Source organism: Panthera pardus, unplaced genomic scaffold (genome assembly GCF_024362965.1).
Source record: "Panthera pardus isolate Hobbes unplaced genomic scaffold, ASM2436296v1 HiC_scaffold_25, whole genome shotgun sequence".
Lineage (NCBI taxonomy): Eukaryota > Metazoa > Chordata > Mammalia > Carnivora > Felidae > Panthera > Panthera pardus.
Genome location: NW_026526821.1, coordinates 62,934,701 through 62,957,379, shown reverse-complemented (window position 1 = coordinate 62,957,379; position 22,679 = coordinate 62,934,701). Strand labels below are relative to the sequence as shown.

General features: G+C 38.7%; 2 protein-coding genes across 7 annotated transcripts in view; one reads left to right on the top strand and one right to left on the bottom strand.

Annotated features, from left to right (window-relative positions):
- The window catches only part of PLEKHH2 (pleckstrin homology, MyTH4 and FERM domain containing H2), a 113,125-nt gene that overhangs the window by 71,912 nt on the left and 18,534 nt on the right, over window positions 1-22,679 (bottom strand). For all 6 annotated transcript variants that reach the window (XR_008417828.1, XR_002084660.2, XR_002084673.2 and 3 more), the window contains exons 3-5: window positions 12,206-12,268; window positions 2,484-2,633; window positions 761-844 (exon numbers count right to left, since the gene is read on the bottom strand). Coding sequence is in view for 3 of the 6 variants with exons in the window: in XM_019465138.2 (XP_019320683.2) it covers window positions 761-844; window positions 2,484-2,633; window positions 12,206-12,268 (297 nt within the window). In the remaining 3 variants the exon portion in view is untranslated. The remainder of the gene's footprint in view (window positions 1-760; window positions 845-2,483; window positions 2,634-12,205; window positions 12,269-22,679) is intronic.
- On the top strand, window positions 14,235-15,351 carry C1GALT1C1L (C1GALT1 specific chaperone 1 like). The gene is given in 6 exon segments (XM_019441234.2): window positions 14,235-14,278; window positions 14,762-14,932; window positions 14,934-14,983; window positions 14,986-15,147; window positions 15,150-15,290; window positions 15,293-15,351. Coding segments are annotated over 6 exon segments (627 nt in total).

Sequence of the window (22,679 nt, the reverse complement as noted above, 5' to 3'; positions counted from 1 at the left end):
TAAAATGTACTAATAAATTATGATTTTTTTAAATGTTACTACCTAATTACATGTAAGCAAAATACGAAAGAAATGATGAGAAAATATCAGATGAATTTATCAGCATAGTTATCAACCTAGATAATCATGGCTTTAATATTTATTTTTTCCAGAACTATGACTTTTTTTTTTTTTTTTTTAGAGAGCGCAAGCAGGAGACAGGGGCAGAAAATCTCAAGCGGGCTCCGTGATCAGCAGTCCAACAAGGGGCTCAATCCCACGACCCTGAGATCATGACCTGAGCCAAAATCAAGAGACAGATGCTCAACTGACTGAGCCACCCAGGTGCCCCTAAAGCTGAGAGTTTCAAATATTTTCACCCCCATGCCTTTCCCACTGTAAAATTATTTTAAACCAAATTATTTCAGCTTTTAATGTGCCATATAAACTAATGCGTTCTTCTCAAGATGATACTGAACACATTAATTTTATGATATACACACATATGTTCTATAACTATTTAAAATTAACTAATTAGAACTAAAATCAACTAGTTAGAATGGGGCTACTTAAACTGTTTACTACGAGCCTAGCAATATTTTTAATTTTAGAAATACATTGGACATGAAAATAAAAGCTACCTGTCTCATGTTTACCAAAAGACAGCAGCACCACCAACTGATCAGAATTTTGTTTCATTCAGAATGATCAGATATTCTGATGACTTATCTATTCAAAAGAAGTAAAAGGTAAAGAAAAGGCAAGATATAGCAATAAATACCTCATTTAATTTAAGTGTTACCCATTCTTTGATCTTAGCTGCTTTCTCTTCTATTATTTTAGCTTCTTGTATCCTTATTTGTTTCTGAAATAACATTAGCAGTTTAGTTCAAACATAGGCTCAGTGATCTGGAAATTTTACATCATAAATATGATAGACAAATTCACTTAAAACCTGTTACCAAGTTAACACACTGACCTTCAATATACAATAAAATACTTCAAATAGAGTAAAAAGTAAAACAATTGTCCAGCAGATATAATAACAAACACAAAGGCATATGCAAATATTATTAGTTTTAACAACTGCTTTCTCTGAAAGATCATATATTGAAATCCATCCACTGAATTTATCAATAAAGTAAACGATTTCTGTAAATGGTCTAGGGTTTATAACAGTGGGATAGCAATCAACCAGGCTAGGGAGAGGAAAATTAGACTTTCCCCTGGAGCATGGTTTGTTTTCCCCTCAAATGCAAGTTTTTATTTTTTTTATTTTTTTTTAATACAGTTTTAAAAGACCCAGAAAAAAAATGAAAGAAAAAAACTCTAGCTCACATTTACCAACCTTAAAATCTGGTTATGGTCATAAAATTACAAGAATATGACTGTCATATAAATCACAGTGGGTGGGAGGTGGGACGTGGTGAAAAGTTAAAAACCACTGAGCTAAACAAGTACTGATCCCCAGAGAAATGAAAATAAATGGTTAAGATAAAAAACAATTTAAAGTACTTAATAATTTTATAGTGGTCATATTTAAATGATGCTAATCATTTAAATGATGATGTAAGCAAATAACCCTTTATTTTTTATCTTTTAGAGGGGGTAGGGAGAAGCAGGGGGAGAGAGAGAATCTTAAGCAGACTCCATGCTCACTGAGGAGCCTGTCATGGGGCTTGATCCCATGACCCTGGGATCATGACCTGAGCCAAAATCAAGACTCAGGCGCTTAACCAACTGAGCCACCCAGGTGCCCCTAAACAAATTATCTCAATGCAATTTTTTTTCTTAATAAAAGTTTAAAATAAACTAGAAACTATACTTAATCTCAATAAAGTGGTTTAAAACAGTATGCACATGGGGCGCCCGGGTGGCTCAGTTGGTTAAGCGGCCGACTTCAGCTCAGGTCACGATCTCGCGGTCCGTGAGTTTGAGCCCCGCGTCAGGCTCTGGGCTGATGGCTCAGAGCCTGGAGCCTGCTTCCGATTCTGTGTCTCCCTCTCTCTCTGCCCCTCCCCCATTCATGCTCTGTCTCTCTCTGTCTCAAAAATAAATAAAACATTAAAAAAAAAATTTAAAACAGTATGCACATTTTTAAACAGAAGGATTAGCATCAAACATACATTTAAAATACAATGTTCCATAAATATTTCCAACACCCTAAAAATGTTAAGGCAAACATCTATTTCAAACATTTCACAGACAGAAATACCTGCTGCTAACCAAGTGTTTTCAAGTTAAAAGTCTAAAGTTTGAATGTTAAGGAGCACAGTCACATCCAAAAAGTGTTAGATATGGCCTTAGAATCACCCAGACTTAAAGAGAATGCCATTTTACTTGTACCTTTCACCAACAAATGTGATTAGACTCCATGAGTTGACCAAATAAATGAGATTTCTGACCCAAATTCAGAAGTATGGGCTCTCTCTCTCTCTTTAACCTCTGTAAGAATGCATTTAAAATGCATGTATTTAGACTGTAATGATCAAATTCTTCCCAACCTGTTCCTCAAGTTGCAATTCCAAGTTTTGAATAATGTCATCTTTTTCCTGTATTAGGGTCTCCAGATCTTGACACTTTTTATACAACCTTGTCTCTGATTCACTGGTTTGAATATTAGCTGCTTTTAATTTCTCTTCCATAACTTGTACCTAAATTTAGAGGATAGAAAATTAATGTTATGCATTTAATTTTTTAGATATATATTTTTTAATTTTATTTTTTATTTTTTAAAATTTGCATCCAAATTAGCATATAGCGAAACAATGATTTCAGGAGTAGATTCCTTAGTGCCCCTACCCATTTAGCCCATCCCCCCTCCCACAGCCCCTCCACTCCATATGGAGTTTGTTCTCCATATTTATGAGTCTCTTCTGTTTTGTCCCCCTCCCTGTTTTTATATTATTTTTGCTTCCCTTCCCTTATGTTCATCTGTTCTGTGTCTTAAAGTCCTCATATGAGTGAAGTCATATGAATTTTGTCTTTCTCTGACTGACTCATCTCACTTAGCATAATACCCTCTAGTTCCATCCATGTAGTTGCAAATGGCAAGATTTTATTCTTTTTGATTGCTGAGTAATACTCCATTGTCTATATATACCACATCTCCTTTATCCATTCATCCATCGATGGACATTTGGGCTCTTTCCATACTTTGGCTATTGTTGATAGTGCTGCTATAAACATTGGGGTGCATGTGTCCCTTCGAAACAGCACACCTGTATCCCGTGGATAAATGTCTAGTAGTGCAATTGTTGGGTCATAGGGTATTATGCATGAAATTTTTATATTAACATTAAATAGATTCCTAAAAGGTATCATCATAAAACAAAATATTGAACAGCACGATTTAACGTATTTAATAATTATAAAGTCTGAAGACCGTTTTACCAAGTGGTGTTACCTTTGAGGTACACAAGGGCACATAAGAGAGCCTCAGAATATTGCTATCGTCTAAAGTAATGTACATGTTTACTAGAACAATGATAATATTCAAGGCATTTCATGTGAGTATAGAATCAGAAAGTTTGCAGCCTTCAATTTTTCAAATTTTAAGTGAAGCAGGAATATAAAGAAGGTGAGTAGTGAGAGATGATCAGATTGGATGACCTTGTATAATAGCACATTTGGGGGAAACAAACTGAACTTAGGTGAAAAAGAAACACATACATGATGGAAAGGAAAAGGAAAATAAAAGAACTTGAAAGCTTCAAATGATGGAATCACAAAAAATTTAAAAAACTATGAGAATCAAGATACAGGTAGGAGAGTGCATTCAGTGAGGGTTTATTGATTCATTCACTTAACAAACATTCAGTGGATAGCAGCCAAGTGCCGGGCCCTGGGAAGATATCAGTGAATAAAATCTCTGCATAGAAATTACATTCTAGTGAATAAGACAGATCACAAATATAATAAAATGTAAAAATCATACAGTACGTTATACAAGGCGATAAAGGCAATGGGAAAAAATACAGCAAGACAAAGAGACTGGTGTGTGACCCAGGGTTGAGTTAAGCCTTAATTTTAATATCTAAAATGCACTGATTTCTGCTTGGATCTGTTGCAAAACACATCTGGGCATATGAAATCTTAGAAGGAATGTGTGAGATATTAATGATAGTAAGAAAGAAAATAAAGTACCGAGCACTGTAGATTAAGACTTTTATTCCATGTGCTAAGAATAGGTAAGAATGTAATTTTTATAATTTTTGTTTAGACTGCAGGAGGCAAAGAAGAAAAATATGCAAAAGCATTTGAGAAATTAACAATGATAATTTAGATGAAAAAATCTTAAACTATTAAAAACACATCTGAAAGATCATGATGAATCCACTTAACGTTCAAAAATACTTGACTGATGAGGGCTTCTAGAAGGAGGGTGTTAAGATTAGTTTTGTTTTGTTTTTAACCATGAATACAAGGTTTCATCTGTGGGTTCACTGCAGAATTGTAAATTCAACTGTAATGCCAAATGTGTCCTACTTAAATACCACCCAGATATCTGAAAACTATAAAAATAAAAGTAGATTTAAAAAATAAAAGAGGGGCACCTGGGTAGCTCAGTCAGTTAAGCATCCGACTGTTGATTTTGGCCCAGGTCATGATCTCACAGTCATTGAGTTCGAGCCCCAAGTGGGGCTCTGCACAGACAGCGCAGAGTCGGCTTGGGATTCTTTCTCTCTGCCCTTCCCCTGCTTGCATGCTCCCTCTTTCCCTCAAAATAAAGAAATAAACATTAAAAAAATAAAAACACAAAATAGGAGACAAAACCTGTATTCCACTAACCAAGTGATAATTTTAAGTTACCTTAAGATTTATATTTTTAACATAATATAGCAGGCTTTCTGCAGGAAGAGCAGACCAAAAGGTCAAGGACAAAGGTCTACATCAGAGATGTTATCATGAAAAAGCCAGAGGAGGACATGGGCTGGATAGTAAATATGAAGAAACATTCTTAAGATGGCACAGCCAGTTCCACACAGGGAGCTCGACAGCTGTCGAAGCAGAGAAGAGCAGAGACCAAGTCCAAATGGTAGTTCAGGGACAGAGGAATAGATGATAAACCTGACAGGGGGCAGAATTGGCTCGCCAAAATGTGCTGCTTTGGCATCTGGATTATTTTGAATTAAAGTTACCCGAGAAACAGCTGGTGTAAAAACACTCTGACACTCCTTTGTCCCCCTGAAAGCAGGAAATGTCCCCCTCCTCTACCAGGAGGGAAGAAGGCATCCTTATCACCAGAGATAGGGAATTTAAGGCCTGAGAAGGCTGTATAAACAGACCTTGTTACTTCTTCACTAATTTACTACTCTAAGCCCAAACCCCCTTGTCTTGTCAATTCTTCATAAATGGATTGCCTTCCTGTCTAAAAGGTATAAAAGTTGCCTGCTTTGGTCACTTCTTTGGAGTCTCATATTTTTAGGAAGCTCCCATATGTATGAAATTAAACTTGTTTTACTCCTGTTAATCTGTCTTATGTCAATTTAATTATTAGACAAGGCAAAGAAACTAGAAGGGAAGAAATTGTTCTGCTCCTACAAACCTCAAGAAAAGCTGAAGATTCTGAACAAGAATATAAATAACTATCACCAGATCTATACCTATAGTCTCCTTTTATTAAGTTGGAGCAAGCTACCCTACGAACATTGGACTGCCACATAAAATTGCCCTAATATTGGGGTGCCTGGATGGCTCAGTCGGTTGAACAACCGGCTCTTGGTTTTGGCTCAGGTCATGATCTTGCAGTTTCGTGAGTTCAAGCCCCACATTGGGCTCTGTGCTGGCAGCAGGGAACGTGCTTGGGATTCTCTGTTTCTTCTCTCTCTGACCCTCCCCCACTCGCTCTGTCTCAGTCTCTCTCAAAATAAATAAAAATAAACTTAAAAGAATAAAAATAAGACGTGCCTGTGTGGCTCAGTTGGTTAGGTGTCCGACTTCAGCTCAGGTCAAGATCTCGCAGTTCCTGAGTTCAAGCCCCACATCAGGCTCTGTGCTGACAGTTCAGAGCCTGGAGCCTGCTTTGGATTCTGTCTCCCTCTCTCTCTGCCCCTCCCCAACTCATGCTCTGTTTCTCTCTGTCTCTTAAAAATAAACAAACATTGAAAAAAATTAATAAATAAAAATAAAATTGTCCTAATATTGCTTAGGAAAGGTCTACAGTCCTAGAAAACTATGATTTGGGAGTGCTCTTATCCCCTGAAAAATATGTCCAGTTTGAAAATTGTTCTCATTTTACGAATGAATGCTACAGTTAGAGCTCCTTAGATGACTCTTTGCCATGTGCAACTGTTTAATTCAACCATTACTTTTAGATAAACAAAACTTCTCTAAGCAAGAAAAATACTGATAAAAATGGCAAAACCTCTTAGGGAGAAGGATCACAAAGTAGTTACAGGCAACTGACTTGCCAAGTGGTCTTGTTAGGATCAAGTTCTTCAGGATTTACTAACCTTCCTTGGTAATTAGTATGAATAATAGGTCTTCCGAAAAGATAAGAAGCCTACAGAAAAACCAAGCAGCCTTAATTTTTTTTTTTTAACGTTTATTTATTTTTGAGACAGAGAGAGACAGAGCACGAATGGGGGAGGGTCAGAGAGAGAGGGAGACACAGAATCCGAAACAGGCTCCAGGCTCTGAGCAGTCAGCACAAAGCCTGACTCGGGGCTTGAACTCACGGACCTCGAGATCACGACCTGAGCCGAAGTCGACACTTAACCGACTGAGCCACCCAGGCGCCCCCCAAGCAGCCTTTAAAAATAACTCACTACAAGTACACAGAAAATAGCCCAGTTCTTTTTCCATTCATTTAACCTGAACCATGTAAGAATTTTAACTACTCAGAGACTGGCCAATAACAAACATCTGCAAATTCAAATTGTTCGCTAAAGAAACTCTTGCAATTACTTATATGTGGATATCCTCTGGTGAAGAATGCTTTGCACTTTAGGCTACCTTTCTCCTTTTCTTCCAGGAGAGCCTCTGGTTGCATCCACACATCTCAGCACATTCCTCAGCCATTATCCCAAAGCCTTTATTTCTTCTGAGGTCCCTGAGCTATTTTGCAGTAAAGGGTTAACTCAGCAGACTTGGGGTACTCAAACCTTGCACATTCCCAAAAAAGAACTGGTCCTTGATTAGCTCCTGGAAAAAATAACCTCTGAGACCTGGTAATATCCTGCCTGATAAGACTCTACATACCTGAGATATTGGACCACACCAGATATTTTATGTCAACAATGTGATTTAAGGTGAATATCTCCCCCCCCCCCCCCCACTCACCCAGGGTCCTGGGCTACATTGTATCAGTTTGACCTGTGCAGGGATGGATTCTGAGTAGCTAAGGTCAGTCTTGCATGCATTCCATGTCTATAAGACTGACACCACCACCACCACCCCATCCCCACTGCCAGGGCAATAAAAATTCTGGATACCAAGGCTCAGGTGAGCTTCCCTGGTTGGCAATGCTTTGTACGTTGTCATATATCATTGACGGGAATCAAGTGCACCCCTGTGTAACTCCACTGGGAGAGGACAACTGGAAACTCATACCTGGTTTCTCCTGGACTCTGCTCTACGTGTATTTTTCCTTTGCTGATTTTACTCTATATCCTTTCACTGTAATAAATCATAACCATGAGTATAACGACTTTTCTGGGTTCTGTGAGTCCTTCTGGTGAATCGTCAAACCTTGAGGGTAGTATTGGGTACACTGACACGACTCCTAATGCTGTTTTTCATTTTCCTGCCCAGCCTGAAGAAAGCAGGAGCTGCAAATATTGTTCCTGTTGTAATTACCTACGCTACTCTTTTCTTCTTCCCTGTTCTAACCTCATCCCTCCCTATCCCACTACAGATAATTAAGATGTGACTGTATTTTTGAGTGGAGGTTGAAAGTTTCTCTTTCTATATATACGTTGCAATGGCATGACAAAAATACCTGATCATTCCAACGTAGAATGAAGAAAGGAATTATAAGGGCATTTTGAATCCCAGACTGTTTACCAGTTATTCAAAATTTACTGCAAATTAAACAATTATTCTAATCATATCTTTTTGGAGGGGGGAGCACAAGTGGGAGAGGGGCAGAGAGAGGGGGACAGAGGATCCGAAGCAGGCTCTGCGCGGACAAGCTGACAGCAGCGAACCATGAGATCATGAACCAAAGTCGGACATTCAGCTGATTGGGTCACCCAGGTGCCCCCCAATCACATTTTAAACACAATTATTTTGGAGATAGTGTTCTAGAATTTATACAGTGAGGCCAGAACCATTCTCACGGAAGGTGAAAAGGAATAGTACTGGATAAAGTATGTTTCCACGTTAATGAAGCAAATCATTATAAGGTCCCATAGATTAGCATGAATGAGTAGTAATCATTTATTAAGAACCAACTTCACAGAAAGGCATATTAGCCTGCATATTAGAATGGCCAGAGGGAATTTTTTAAAAATGTTTTTATGTTTATCTTTGAGAGAGAGAGAGAGAGAGCGTGTATGAGCAGGGGAGGGGCAGAGAGAGAAGGAGCCAGAGGATCCAAAGTGTGCTATGAGCTGACAGCCTGATGTAGAACTCGAACTCACAAACCATGAGATCGTGACCTGAGTTAAAGTCAGATGCTTAACTGAATGAGCCACCCAGGAGCCCCAAGAGGGAATTTAAAATCCAGGTCCTACCAGGTCTGCATCAAACACAGGGAAGGAACTGAGACCAGAAGGACAGAATGACAACACAAATTTCTATGGGGGAAATTATGTGCCCCTTACTGGTTAGCATAAACTGGTGTAATAGATTGGAATATACACCTAATCATATATTTGAGAATGAATCCTCTGTATCAGTGTCTCCCACATGTGCAATTTGCTGTTTATCCAACTCCCAGAAATACAAGTACAATAAGATTTACACATTCTGCTTTCAAAACTTTAAACAACTACAATGAAAAGGTGCTACAGTATTAAGAATAAAGATTGCCAAGATTTCTCTTGGAAAAATGTATGATTTCTTTTCTATAGCCAACTTATTTAAGGGTTGCACAGGTAAAGTAATGCCAGTCATTACAAACAAGAGGGAAAATGAACACCACTAAGGTGCAGAGTTGAGCTGGTTTAGCCAACTACTGCTTTTAGCAGTGAAATGTTCCTTTTTGGTTAACATAAATACAGTTTAAGTCTTAGGATCTCACTAAATGACAAAGGACAAGCTGAGTTTAAGCAACGTAAACAGCAGATAGGGCACAGTCCTATGGAAACTGTTAAAGATAGCAAAGGATTCAGTTACTCTACATTAATAACATTTACTTAGTCTTGAGAAAGAAAGGTAATATAATCAGTGCGTGAGACTTATTTGCTCTCTGTTTGTATTTCCTATAAACTTTTAGAATCATTATGTATGTAATATGATGTATAATGTGTGATGTACAGAATGTATAATATGTAATTTATATAATGTATAACATACAATGTATAATATGTATAATATACAATAATATATAGTGTAATATAAGTATACAGATACCTACAGATTTTGCTAAATTACATAGAAATTTTGGGAGATTTGCAATTCTCACTCTTTACGGGAGGAGAGGTTTGATTTAAGGCCATTTAGCCAATCACAGTGTCTTTTTGCTGTAAAATATAGCACACAGAATTAAATAACTTTATACGTGATATCCTCAAAGGACAACTTCAAATAAGAAATTCTTCCTGTTAGTTTATGAAGATCAGTGATTGGGCCCTAATGGTTACAAACAGCCATGGCTTGCTTCCCTTAAATTGGGAATGGGGATTCTTTTTTTTTTTTTTTTTTTGCTCTTAAGATCTAGTGAATCATAGAAGAAAACCCCAAAAATCACAAATAAAAATACTTAAATTTTCAGAGCTAAACAATTATGCTGCACATATGAATTAAGAATTTTAATTTAAGAAAAGGCAAGACAAAACCATCCTTGGTTTCCTTCTATTTTTCCTATACTATGAGGTGTTAAAGGAAAGAAAGGGAAGGGAAAGATAGGGAAGAACAGACAGAAAGACAAGCATGGATATACGGGTAAAGAGAGATGTCACCAAGAAAGGCCAAAGTCAGAAACGGAGGTAAAGAGAAAGACAAGAGACAGAAGAAGACAAACTGCCAAATGTGTGCTGTAGGGTGTCAGGCTAAACAGGTACATATACATACAGAGCCTCCAATAGAAAAAGACGAAGACATTTAGTACAGAATGACAGACAGTGACATAAACATAGAATGTAAGTGACCTTTTATGAGTTTACTGGTAACTATTGGATTTTTATAGCTATAAGTGGAGATATTACCATTCGGTCTTACCAGCTAAACAATATAAAAAACCAAGCACAGCATCGATCCTTACCATTACTACTCATACTTCTACCAATACCTAAATTTGAGGTTTTAAATAATTACTGGTGTGATGATGGTACTATACTTGTGATTTTAAGTCTTTATTTTTAGATTAGTTGCTGATATACTCATGGGTGAAATAATATGATGTCTAGAATTTGTTTCAAAATAACTTGGTGTGGGGGTTGAGAAGAATAAAGTGGATGGAGGTATAGATTAGCCTTGAGTTGACTAATTGTTAAAGCTGGTGATGGGGGTTCATTATACTATTTTCTCTACTCTTGCACTAGTTGAAATTTGTCATAGTAAAATTTTAGGAATTTCTTTTCAGTGTAAGTATTTTTAAAAATTTATTTTGAGAGGGGCGCCTGGGTGGCTTGGTCGGTTGAGTGTCTGACTTCGGCTCAGGTCATGATCTCACAGTCTGTGAGTTCGAGCCCCACGTCGGGCTCTGTGCTGACAGCTCAGAGCCTGGAGCCTGTTTCAGATTCTGTGTCTCCCTCTCTCTCTGCCGCTCCCCTGTTCATGCTCTGTCTCTCTCTGTCTCAAAAATAAATAAACGTTAAAAAAAAATTTTTTTTTTAATTTATTTTGAGAGACAGAGAGACAAAGGGCCAGGGAGAGAGTGAGAGAGAGAATCCCAAGCAGGCTCCACACTGCGGAGCCCAATGTGGAGCTTGAACTCACAAACTGTGAGATCATGACTTGAGCCAAAATCAAGAGTCAGATGGCCAAATGACTGAACCACCCAGGCGCCCCTGAGTATAACTAATTAAAGAAAATCAAGGGTTAGGTTAGACTGGGTTTATTTAGAAATTTATCAGGCCACTAAATCAATCTACTATACAAGATTAAATCTTTTAGGTGAAAACAAGATTTGGTAGTACTTACGTTTGGGAAGAAACATGACAAATTTAGAACATGTATAAGAAATTAAATATATACTTCCTAGAAAAAAATAATAATTTTGAAAATCCTGACTTGCCTGAACTTGACAAGGATCTTTTCATAAAATGTGAAGCTATGGATTGAGACTCATTAGACAAACTTTAAGGCTCACTTGGTGAGCTCACTGAAAACATTCATTTTAATGTTGGCAAGGCCCAGACAGGACTAAGTGACTTATCAAAGGTTTGACTTTTCTCCCAAATACCTATTAACATACTAAGTAAAAATTTGTGTTCATATTTTCCTAATATAACTCTAAGCATTTTTCTATATTAGTATGTCTTTTGTAATAATTATTTTTTAGTGTTTATTTATTTGAGAGGGAGAGCGCGTGCGCACACACACACACATAGGTGAGGGGCAGAGAGAAGAAGAGAGAGAATCCCAAGCAGGCTTCATGCCATCAGCGCAGAGCCTGATGTGGGGCTTGAACCCACAAACTGTGAGATCATGACCTGAGCTGAGATCAAGAGTCAGATGCTTAACCAGCTGAGACAACCAGGTGCCCCTGTAATAATTATTAGTAATGGTTGTTTACTATTTCATGGAATGAATACAGTTCACTTATTCATTCTCTTGTAATATGGCATTCATATTATTTCCAACTCTTTATTTCTATCAAAGAAACTGCTATGAACATATTTATATTTAAAACTTCATTATGGTTATGATTGCCTTGAAAGTCATATTTGGTTTTTCCAGGAAAGAAGACTTCCTAATGGACGCATTTTTATCCTTTGGAACTCTGTTAAGGGGCAAAATAACGTTAGACTCTCCATTTTCTCTCTGGATCCAGCTCACAGAACAGTCAAAGAGATAAGATGTAGAGAAGGGTTAAAGACTATTTTGAGGACTGTTTTGGGCAAAACAAGGTTTATATTGGTAGAGAGAAAAAAATTTAACTAGAATTATACCCTACCTGTTGGAAAGCTTTTTCTGCTTGACGCTCAGCATCAATAACTTGTCTCTCAAGCTGTTGCATCTGTAAAGTGAGGGAAAACAGAGAAAATCTAAAAATTCATATTTCTCTTTTGAAAGGGACTTAAAAAATCTTGCAATGTCATAAAATTCTTTTAAGAATATTTAAAGTAGTTTAATGGATATGAATGACATACAATTTATCACATTGAGGCCTCTTTCAGTGCATATTTAAAAATTTAAAAATTAACCAAATAACATACCAAATGTTTCATACTTTTAGTACAATGCAATCTATACTACATGAGTGCTCATCCATAGGATTTTCTTCATTGACTTATGAATTACTGGTCAACACATATTAAGAACAGTAATTTAAATCTAAGAGAATAGTGAGACCTCAAATATCATATTTGATTTGTTGATCGAAAAGTTACAATGATATCAGAAAGTGGTATATCTCACAAGCTCTGTAGGTGGCATGTTTAAGTAGAAACTCTGTTTTTTGGGTTTTTTTTAAATTAATTTGTTTATTTTGAGAGAGACAGAGATAGCACGAGCAGGGGACAGGCAGAGAGAAAGGGAGAGAGAGATAATCCCAAGCAGGCTCTGCACTGCCAGCACAAGCCAGATGCAGAGCTTGAACTCATGAAGCTGAGATCATGACCCGAACTGAAACCAAGAGTCAGATGCTTAACTGACTGAGCCACCTAGGGCACCCCCAAAAAACTCTAGCTAGTTTTAACTCTCATACATTGTAGAGTACAGAAGAGACTCATGTTAGCACACACACGCACATCCACCAAAGTGTAGAGCACAAAGAATCAAAAAAAAAATCTCCATATTTTTTTTAAAGTTCTGTAGAAAATAAAAAGTTCAGAGATTTAACAAATTGCAAGAGACTCTTAACGACAGAGAACAAACTGAGGGTTGCTGGAGGGTAGGTGAGTGGGAGATAGGCTAAATGGGTGGTGGATAGTTAGGGCACTTGTTGGGATGAGCACTGGGTGTCTAGGTAAGTGATGAATCACCGAATTCTACTCCGAAACCAATATGCACTGTATGTTAACTAAAATTTCAATTAAAAAAAAAAGGTGGGGGGGGGGAAGCTTGGAGATTTAAAGTAAATTACTCAAATGACTACTATAAGTAAAATAAAGAAAAGCCTTAAAAAGGACCCAGTGCAAACTAACATAAAAAATGGGTACTAGGTAGTGAATACACAACTGTGACATAAAACTCAATTTTAAATTCTTTTTTTCTGAGTGCTGAAATATGGTCAACATTATAGCTGTCTGTCCCTCGATATTTGCTCATTCTCAGTTTCATTGTGGCTTGGTGTTCCAGAACTTCCAGCGCACCTCAAACCCCAGCACCCCGGTCCCGCCCCAACAGCTGACGCCTAGCTCCAGCCCCACCCACTTCTCAGAACCACAGAGAAGCGGCTTCTCATGGCTAGAGTGTCCCAGCTGGGAGGGCGACCCTAGCCTCAGACTGGGTGGGCTGCAGGGACCCGGTCCAGGGTGTTGCATCCATACGACTCCTGAAACAGAATGCTATGGACACCAGTGACAGTCACAACAAAGTTTATTACAATGAGAGGCAAGGCCGACTGATCGGGACCAACACTCTTGATAAGAGTGCGGCCTCGAACAGCCGGGGTACAGAGTTTTTATAACCGATCACATCGTTTTATCATCACCTGGGAACAGAACAAAGAAACAGTTACCAGATGAGTTAGAAACAGTTGCCTAATGAGGTGTTTATTTTAGACTTTCTGCCTCTAAGTTGCAACCAGTGGATCTCCTTGACCCTGCCTCTGATGCTCTTTTCTTTGAACTTTTGTTTCCTTAATTGGTGAAACCTAATTTACAAGAGTATGAGGCGTAGTTTACAAGAGCAAAGCAAGGCTGTTATCTCTTAACCTTCAGGGTCAACACAAAGCTGTTATTTTTCAAGCTAAGCGTTAGCCCTACACTACAATTTAACCCTTCAAGGGTGTGTCTTTTTTTGTTTGTTTTTAAACCAGTATGCTGCTGGGAGCATTTACTGTGTTTGACAACTATGTGGCCAGGTAACATTCAACACAGAGGTAAAGACCCTGATCACCATTACCTTCGCCCCCCAAAAAAGAAAAGATTTCTTAAATATTTCAGAAGTGCAACGCGTAGATATTAAGAACAGTATCCGTGTTGACTGTATCAGCCTTGGACAATCCAAGATGAGCATTATTGAAAGAGACTTGGGCCAAACACTGACAAAACAGAGCCCTACAGTCCTAAAAATGATAGATTGTTAGGTTGTTTAATATTTTTAAAAGTGACATGTGGAGGGGCGCCTGGGTGGCTCAGTGGGTTAAGTGATGGACTCTTGATTTCAGCGCAGGTCGTGATCTGGGTTTGTGGGATCAAGTCCCCCTCTCCCCCTCCTTGGGCTTCATGCTGGCGGCGCGGAGAGTGCTTAAGATTCTCTTTCCCTCTCTCTCTGCCCCTCCCCTGCTCGCACTCTCTCTCTTTTTTTCAAAATAAATAAATAAATAAATAAATCTTTTAAAAAGTGACCTGTGGATACAGATGAGGACAACTTACAAATATGTCTTTGAAAAGCACAGCGACAACTACAACTGGTTCTTTCCTACACGTCCCACTACATTTGCTGTCTTCGACAATTCAGCGTGTTTTCTGTGTCCCGGGGCTTTATCACAACCTTTCTATCTGGGCCACACTATAACTTGGCAAGCTCCAATACATGACCGTGGAAGGAGAAATTGTCAAGTATAGAATCTGAAAGACAGCCTCTTCAGTAAGTCTGAGAAGTGTGCAGATTGAAGTGTCATTTGGGAGTTATCTGAAGATATGCAGGTGGCAGCTGGCCTTAAATAAGCTGGAATTCTTGCAGAAAATGCAGAGGATTCTGAAGGAAGAGTTGTATTTAATACAAAACCAATGCACATCTTATTCAAGAGACCATGTGTAATAATCCTTAGGAAGTGGTACAAGGCTGCTGTTCAGATATGGCTATTACTTTTAAGGGACTGACACCCAAAAAGATGATAGTGATGATGTACGGTATGCACTGGCTCAGGGCATTCATTATTTCAATAGCACACTGGTCTTCTTGCCTCCAAACGGTTCAGAAAGTGACTGACGGCTGAGGAATAATAGCATTGTGCTGTCCAAAAGCACTTAAAATGTAGATTCACTTGAAGTGTGAACTGAGATGTGTAAGTGTAAAATACACACTTAATTCAATAATACACATATTATTTGAAAACCAATACAAAAAGTATAAGCTATCCAGTAATTTTATATGGTAATTCAATAATACACATATTTGAAAACCAATACAAAAAGTATAAGCTATCCCAGTAATTTTATATGTTGACTCACATTGAAATAATATTTTAATATGTTGCATTAAATAAAATATAAAATTCTTTTTCATTTTATTAATTTGTTCAATAGAGAATTTTAAATTACATATGTGTCTCAGATTATATTTCTATTGGATAACAAAAGTGTGAAACATTCCATTGTCACCATATGTATTAATTTAACTGCCTGTCCCCAGAGCAGCATTCCAAAGACCACTTATTGCAGGGATCTAACTTCTAGAAAAGGTTTCAAGTATTTGGGTACATAAATAGATATTTCCTAAGTGCATTCTCTGGACCCCATATCATCTTTAATATTTGTGAAAATATTTCAAACATTTAATAAGCAAGTACTGTTGTCTAAAAGCATTCTATTGAGTTACTGTTATAGACTATGGCACTGCATAGAAGCAGCTGGACAAGCACTGTCTCCAGTCTAGGATATTCTTTAAACCAAAACAAACAAAAAAACCAACTGGCAGGTACACGCCAACACTACATTCTTCCACTACTGGCAGTGGGCTGACAATCATCGCCTCTACAGTGTAACTACGTTGTATTTTTAAGGAAAATTTTGCACTCATGGAGACTTAAGCTCAATTTTGAATATTGCTGAGGTTGCCAAGAAAACCCACAAACAAGTTGCTGATCTGTAAAATTTTGCTAGCGAAAAAAAAAAAAAAAAAAGATTACTGACATACCTGTTCAAGTGGCCAAAATCCAGAACACTCACAACACCAAATGCTAGTGGATGTGGAGCTGAGGATGTGGAGAAACAGGGACTCTCATTCATTGCTCACGGGAATGCAAAATGGTATAGCCACTTTGGAAGACAATTTGGCAGTTTCTCACAAAACTCTTACCATACTCTTAAACATACTCTTACCATATGATCTAGCAATCGCACTTCTTGGTATTTATCCAAAGGACTTGAAAACTTATGTCAACACAAAAACGTGCATACAGATGTTCACATCAGCTTTACTCATAACTGCTAAAACTTGGAAGCAATCAAGATGTCCTTCAGTAGGTGAACGGACAAATAAACCACAGTACACCCAGACAATGACATTATTTAACACTAAAAGGAAATGAGCTATGAAGCCATGAGCAGACATGGAGGAAACTTAAATGCATATTATTCAACGAAAGAAGCCAATCTGAAAAGGATGCAACTGAGGTGGGGGATGAATAAACAGGGCACAAGAGCTTTTCAGGGCAGTGAAAATACTCTGTATGATACCCTAGTGATGGATACATGTCATTAGACATTTGTCCAAATCCATGGAATGTACAAACTTTGGGTTATTATAATGTGTAAATGTAGATTCATCAATTTTAACAAAGGTACCAGTCTGGTGGGGGATGTTGATAATGAGAGAGGTTATGCAGGTGTGGGGGCAGGGAATATATGGGAGATTTCTGCACCACCCAATTTTTTGTGAACCCTAAACTGCTCTAAAAAATGTAAGTCTTGGGGCGCCTGGGTAGCTCAGTCGGTTGGGCGTCCGACTTCGGCTCAGGTCATGATCTCACGGTCCGTGGGTTCGAGCCCCGCATCCGGCTCTGTGCTGACAGCTCGGAGCCTGGAGCCTGCTTCCGATTCTGTGTCTCCCTCTCTCTCTGACCCTCCCCTGTTCATGCTCTGTCTCTCTCTGTCTCAAAAATAAATAAACATTAAAAATTAAAAAAAAAAAAAAATGGAAGTCTTGAGAGAAAAAAAAAAAAAAAGGACTGAATACTTTCCTAAAAGGATTGCTATGGTCTGAATGTTTGTGTTCCCCCCAAATTCACCTTGGAATCCTAACGCCCAATGTGAGGGTGGGACTCTAGCAAATGGGATTAGTACTTTTATAATGGAGATCCCACAGAGCTCCCGAGCCTCTTCTGCCAGGTGAAAATACAAGAAGTCTAAAACCCAGAAGAGGGCCCTAACCTGGCATTGCTGGCACCCCGATCTCAGACTTCCAGCCTCCAGAATTGTGAGAAATAAATTTCTATTGTTCATAAGCTATGCGGTCTGTCGTATTTTGTTACAGCAGCATGAACAGACCAAGACAGAAATTGGTCCCGAGAGTGGAGTGCTGCTGTTAACAAATAACTAAAAATGTGGAAGTGAGTTTGGAATTGGGTAATCCGTAGAAGCTGGAAGAATTTTGAGGTGCACGGTACAAAAACCTACATTGCCACGAACAGACCATTTAAATTGCATTTAAAGCAATTCCAGTGAGAACTCAGAAGGCAAAAAGGAAAGCTGTAGAGAAAGCTTCAGTCTTCTTAGAGAATCCCTGAGTGGTTGTGAACAGAGTATTAGTAGAAATATGATGGATGCTAAAGGCCATTCTGATGAGGTCTCAGATGGAAATAAAGAACATGTTAATGGAGACAAGAGGAAAGGTGATCCTTGCTATAAAGCAGCAAAGGGCTTTGCTGAATTGGATTCTTGTCTTGGGGTTTTGTGGAAGGTAGAGAACTTGTGAGTGATGAAACTGGATATTTGACTGAGGAAATATTTCTAAGCCAACTGTTGAAGGAGTGGCCGAATTCTTCTTGAATGCTTATAGTAAAATGCGACAAGAAAATGATTTAAAGATAGTTGATCAAAGAGGAAATAGAACCTAAAAATCTGGATACTTTTCAGCATCTCCATATTGAAAGAAATGGGAAAGTCTGTTCAAGAGAGGACAGGGTGTGACCAAACCACCTTTTGATTAAGGGGTCAGTATGGGTTTGAACCAAAGAGTTAGGTAGCGACTGAAGAAGGAAAAGTCCATGTGAACTGAAGAGGAAGGAATGAGGCTGGCTGTTGGACTTGGATTTTACAGGATGGGATCTTAGAGCTATGGCTATGACATCGGGCAATTCTTCAAGGCAAGGAGGAAGGACCCTAAATGCAATTCAGAAATCATCAGAGCCGCCCCTTCAATTTCACAAACTTGCGGTGGGGCATTTCCTGGGTTTCAGCAGGCCACACAACTTCCAACCAAACCAAAGTGATGTTTCCCAAAGCCATGGGGGGCTGACCCCTGCTGAGCAGAGCCACTGGGAGCATGGCTACCTCCACCTAGATTTGGAAGGATGAAACTGCCCAGAGCTGCGAGCGTACAACCCAAGCACAGGGCCACTTCAAGGGCAAGGCCACCAGAGAACCCCAACCAGGGCAATTCCCAATCAAGGCCATGGGGGTGGGGCCACCCCTTGGACCCCAGACTGGTAGAACCATCAGTGTGCAACTGCAACCCATGAGAGCTGCCCTGCAAAGCCACTGGGCTGCAAATGCCCCTCAGGGTCTAGAAGGTGAGACCCCTCACCCCCAGCTGATCCAGAAGCTAGGACCTCCATCCCAGAGGGTTGAACATCTAAAGATTATTCTCAAGTCTTAGGATTTAATGTTAGTTGCCTTGTGGGGTTTTAAACTTGCTTGGAACCTGCTGTCCCTTCTTTCTCTCCTATTTCTTCTTCTTGGAATGAAAATACCTATCTTATGTCTGTCCCACCATTGTATTTCAGAAACACATAACTCGTTTGGTTTCACACGTTCACAGCTGGAAGGGATTTCCTCAGAATAAATCATACCTTGAGTCTTACCCATACATGATTTACATGAGACTTTGCACTTTATAGACTTGTCAGTGGATGCTGGAAGAGCTATTAAGACTTTTAGGGCTGTCGGGAGGGAATGAATGTATTTTGTTTGAGAGAAGGACATGAATCTGAGGGGCCAAGTATGGAATACTATGATCTGAATGTTTGTGTCTCCCCCCAGAATTCACATGTTGGAATCCTAACACCCACTGTGGTGGTGTTAGGAGGTGAGGTCTTTGAGAGGTGATGAGGTCACAAAGGTGGGACCCTCGTGAATGGGATTAGTGCCCTTATCCTTACCAGAGAGATCCCAGAATGCTCCCTAGCCATTTCCACCATGTGAGGATACAATGAGAAGTCTGCAACCTCTGAGGGAAGAGAGCCCTCACCTGACCTAGCTATACCCCTGACCTCAGATCTCCAGCCTCCAGAACTAGGATAAATGTCTGTTGTAAATAAGCTATATAGTCTGTAGTATTTTGTTATAGCAAAGCAAATTAAGGCAAGGACTATAGAGATATCTGGTCAAATTTCTCTTTCTGAAGTTGGGTTTCTAGTGTTAACAGGGCAGAAGCCTTCTCTCTTTGCCTCACTGTTACATACCCTAATACAGGTCTTTATACACAGTAGGTATTCAGTATATTATAGATTATTAAATAAAATTACATCTGTAAAGCACTATGCATATATGAAGGATAGTGTGGTTACTGCTGCCAAATAGCTTTTCTTCTGCTCCTATGGCATTGACTCTCTACCTTGTACTATTTTCCCAACTAAAGTTGCTTAAAGACAGACTTCACGTGTGAGGACCCTTTATACCCTCCATAACATGTTGCACATACCAGCCATACAGTAAAACTCTAAAAGCTCAGTAGCAAGCAATAAATAACCTTACCAAAAAAAAGATTTTTATACTTTCCACTATAAAAGGCATCACACAACACACACACTATTTTACAAGATTTGGGATGTAAGGTTATAAATGAAGAGGCTAAATGTGCTGGAAATGAAAATTATATGTGTATGACTTCGAATACAAGTTAATTAAAAGCACCTATTCAAAGAGTCATTTTGGGTTTTTTTTAATTAAAAAAAAAAAGGTAGCCCTTGGGGTGCCTGGGTAGCTCAGTTGGTTAAGCGACTGACTTTGGCTCAGGTCATGATCTCACGGCTTGTGGGTTCAAGCCCCATGTCGGGCTCTGTGCTGACAGCTCAGAGACTGGAGCCTGTTTAGGATTCTGTGTCTCTGTCTCTCTGTGCCCCTTCCCATTCATGCTCGCTCTCTCTCTCTCTCTCTCTCTCTCTCAAAAAAAAAATAAATAAATAAATAAAAAAAGTAGCCCTTGGAGCAACAGGGTGGCTTGGTTAAGCCACCAACTTAAGTTGCTTAATTCAGTTAAGCATCAGACTCTTGATTTCAGCTCAGGTCATAATCTCACGGTTCATGGGTTTGAGCTCCACGTTGGGCTCTGTGCTGAGAGTGCAGAGCCTGCTTGGGATTCTCTGTCTCCCTCTCTCTCTCTGCCCGTCCTCTGCTCTCTCTCAAAAAATAAATAAAATAACTTGGAAAAAAAAAGGGCAGCCCCTGAACTATTAATGTAAGGAAAAGTGGAAAGAGCACTGAAGTTGGAGGCAAGAAGACCTAAATTAGAAACAATTCCACTGCTTATGAGCTATGTAATGATGGGTAAGTCATTAACTTCTCTGAGCCTCCATTCCTTATCTGTAAAAGCGGTAACCTTTATCTCACAATATTTAACAGGAAAGTGTCCAGCATGTATCTAATACTTAATGGGTGTTCAAGGGTTATTTATATAGCAGTATATTTCTATCATACACATGTATTACCTTTATGAATAAGTTAGCAAGTTAAGTGAACAAAGTAGATTCAAGAGATCTGGGTTCTAATTCTTTTAAGATTTTATTTTTAAGTAATCTTTACACTCAGCGTGGGGCTCGAACTTACAACCCTGAGATCCAGAGTCACGTGCAGTATTGATTGAGCCAGCCAGGCGCCCCCTGGGTTCTAATTCTCACTCTACTATTCAACAGTTTGACATTGCGCTCTAAAATTCTTGTTGATAAAATAAGGATAATATAATCTGCTCTACTTACCTTACAGGAAGTTGTGAGGATAAAAATAAGAAAACAGGTCAAAGTGATGTCAAAAAGCTGTTAGTATTTCATCAATTAAAAATATATGGTAGTGATTGCAGTGTTATAATTTGAATGGTAAAAATAAAAGCCACAAATGTCCAAAAACAGAATTATCTAAATATATAAATGGATATTTCCATATATATAAAAATAGATACCATACATTCTATTTTTGAATGTAAAATATTCAAAATATATTTTAGTTTATATTTGGCATTTGCCAAATAATATATTTGGCATTTGCTTCAATATAAAATAAGAAAGGAGAAGTGAGTCCGGGTATGATGAAACAGGACTGATATTGAGTTAATAATCATTAAAGCTGGGTAATGATTTCATTATAATATTCTGCTTATTTTGTATGTTTGAAAACTTCTTTAGTAAAAAACACTAGGGGCATCTGGGTGGCTCAGTGGAGTGGTTGAGCATCTGACTCTTGATTTTGGCTCAGGTCATGATCCTAGGGTCATGGGATGAGCCCCATGTCGGGCTCCTCGCTGAGCATGGAGCCTGCTTGACATTCTTTCTCTGCCTCTCCCTTTGCCCCCCTCCCTCTTTTTCTCTCTCAAAAAAAATTAAATATAAGTAACATATTGAAAGATACATGTAAGTAATATGTTGTAAGATAAATAATATAAGCAAACATATGCTAATTAGGTCATTCATGACCTTTGTGAGGTCAGCTGCAGTGTAGGGGAGGGAGCAAGGACATAAGCAGGAATGCAAGAGTCTGAATGAATAAAGTAACTAGTCAGGCTTAGATAGCTACCAAAGATGGCCACCCTCAGTTCCTTCCTCCCTATACGCACATGCCACTTTTCCTATTGAGAAGTGAGGTCCATTGTCTCTCCTTTGGACTCTGGGATGCTTTGTGACTTGCCATGACCCACAGAATGCAGTGGAAATGACACAGTGCCATTTTGGGTCTAGATTTCAAAACTGTATTTTTTTGTTTTGTGAAAACATGCCTATATTATGAATTTTAAAAAGCCTGCTGCTGTTGCAAAGCCATGGCAGACTAAGTCATTGGGAGCTAAATTATTCTCCACAGTGCAAGATCTTCTTCAGTTTTATTAATCATCCTACTCAAAATGTGAATTCAGCAAACCCTGTTGCAGCCCATTCCCACACATCCTCAGGCTTTCCAAGGAGGTGATTTTGTGATAATGATGGAAACACTACTAGTTCTAAGACAAGATGAGACAATTGAAGTCTTTCTGATTGCCTGACATTTTTCCATTATATGGCTTCTAATGGTTTTATACAACATTTAGCAACTCCTAGGATCCGTCAAAGCTGAATAATTACCCAAATTTCAAGAGCTTAATTCAAAGTTTAAATTGAAGGAGGTGCTTCTGTT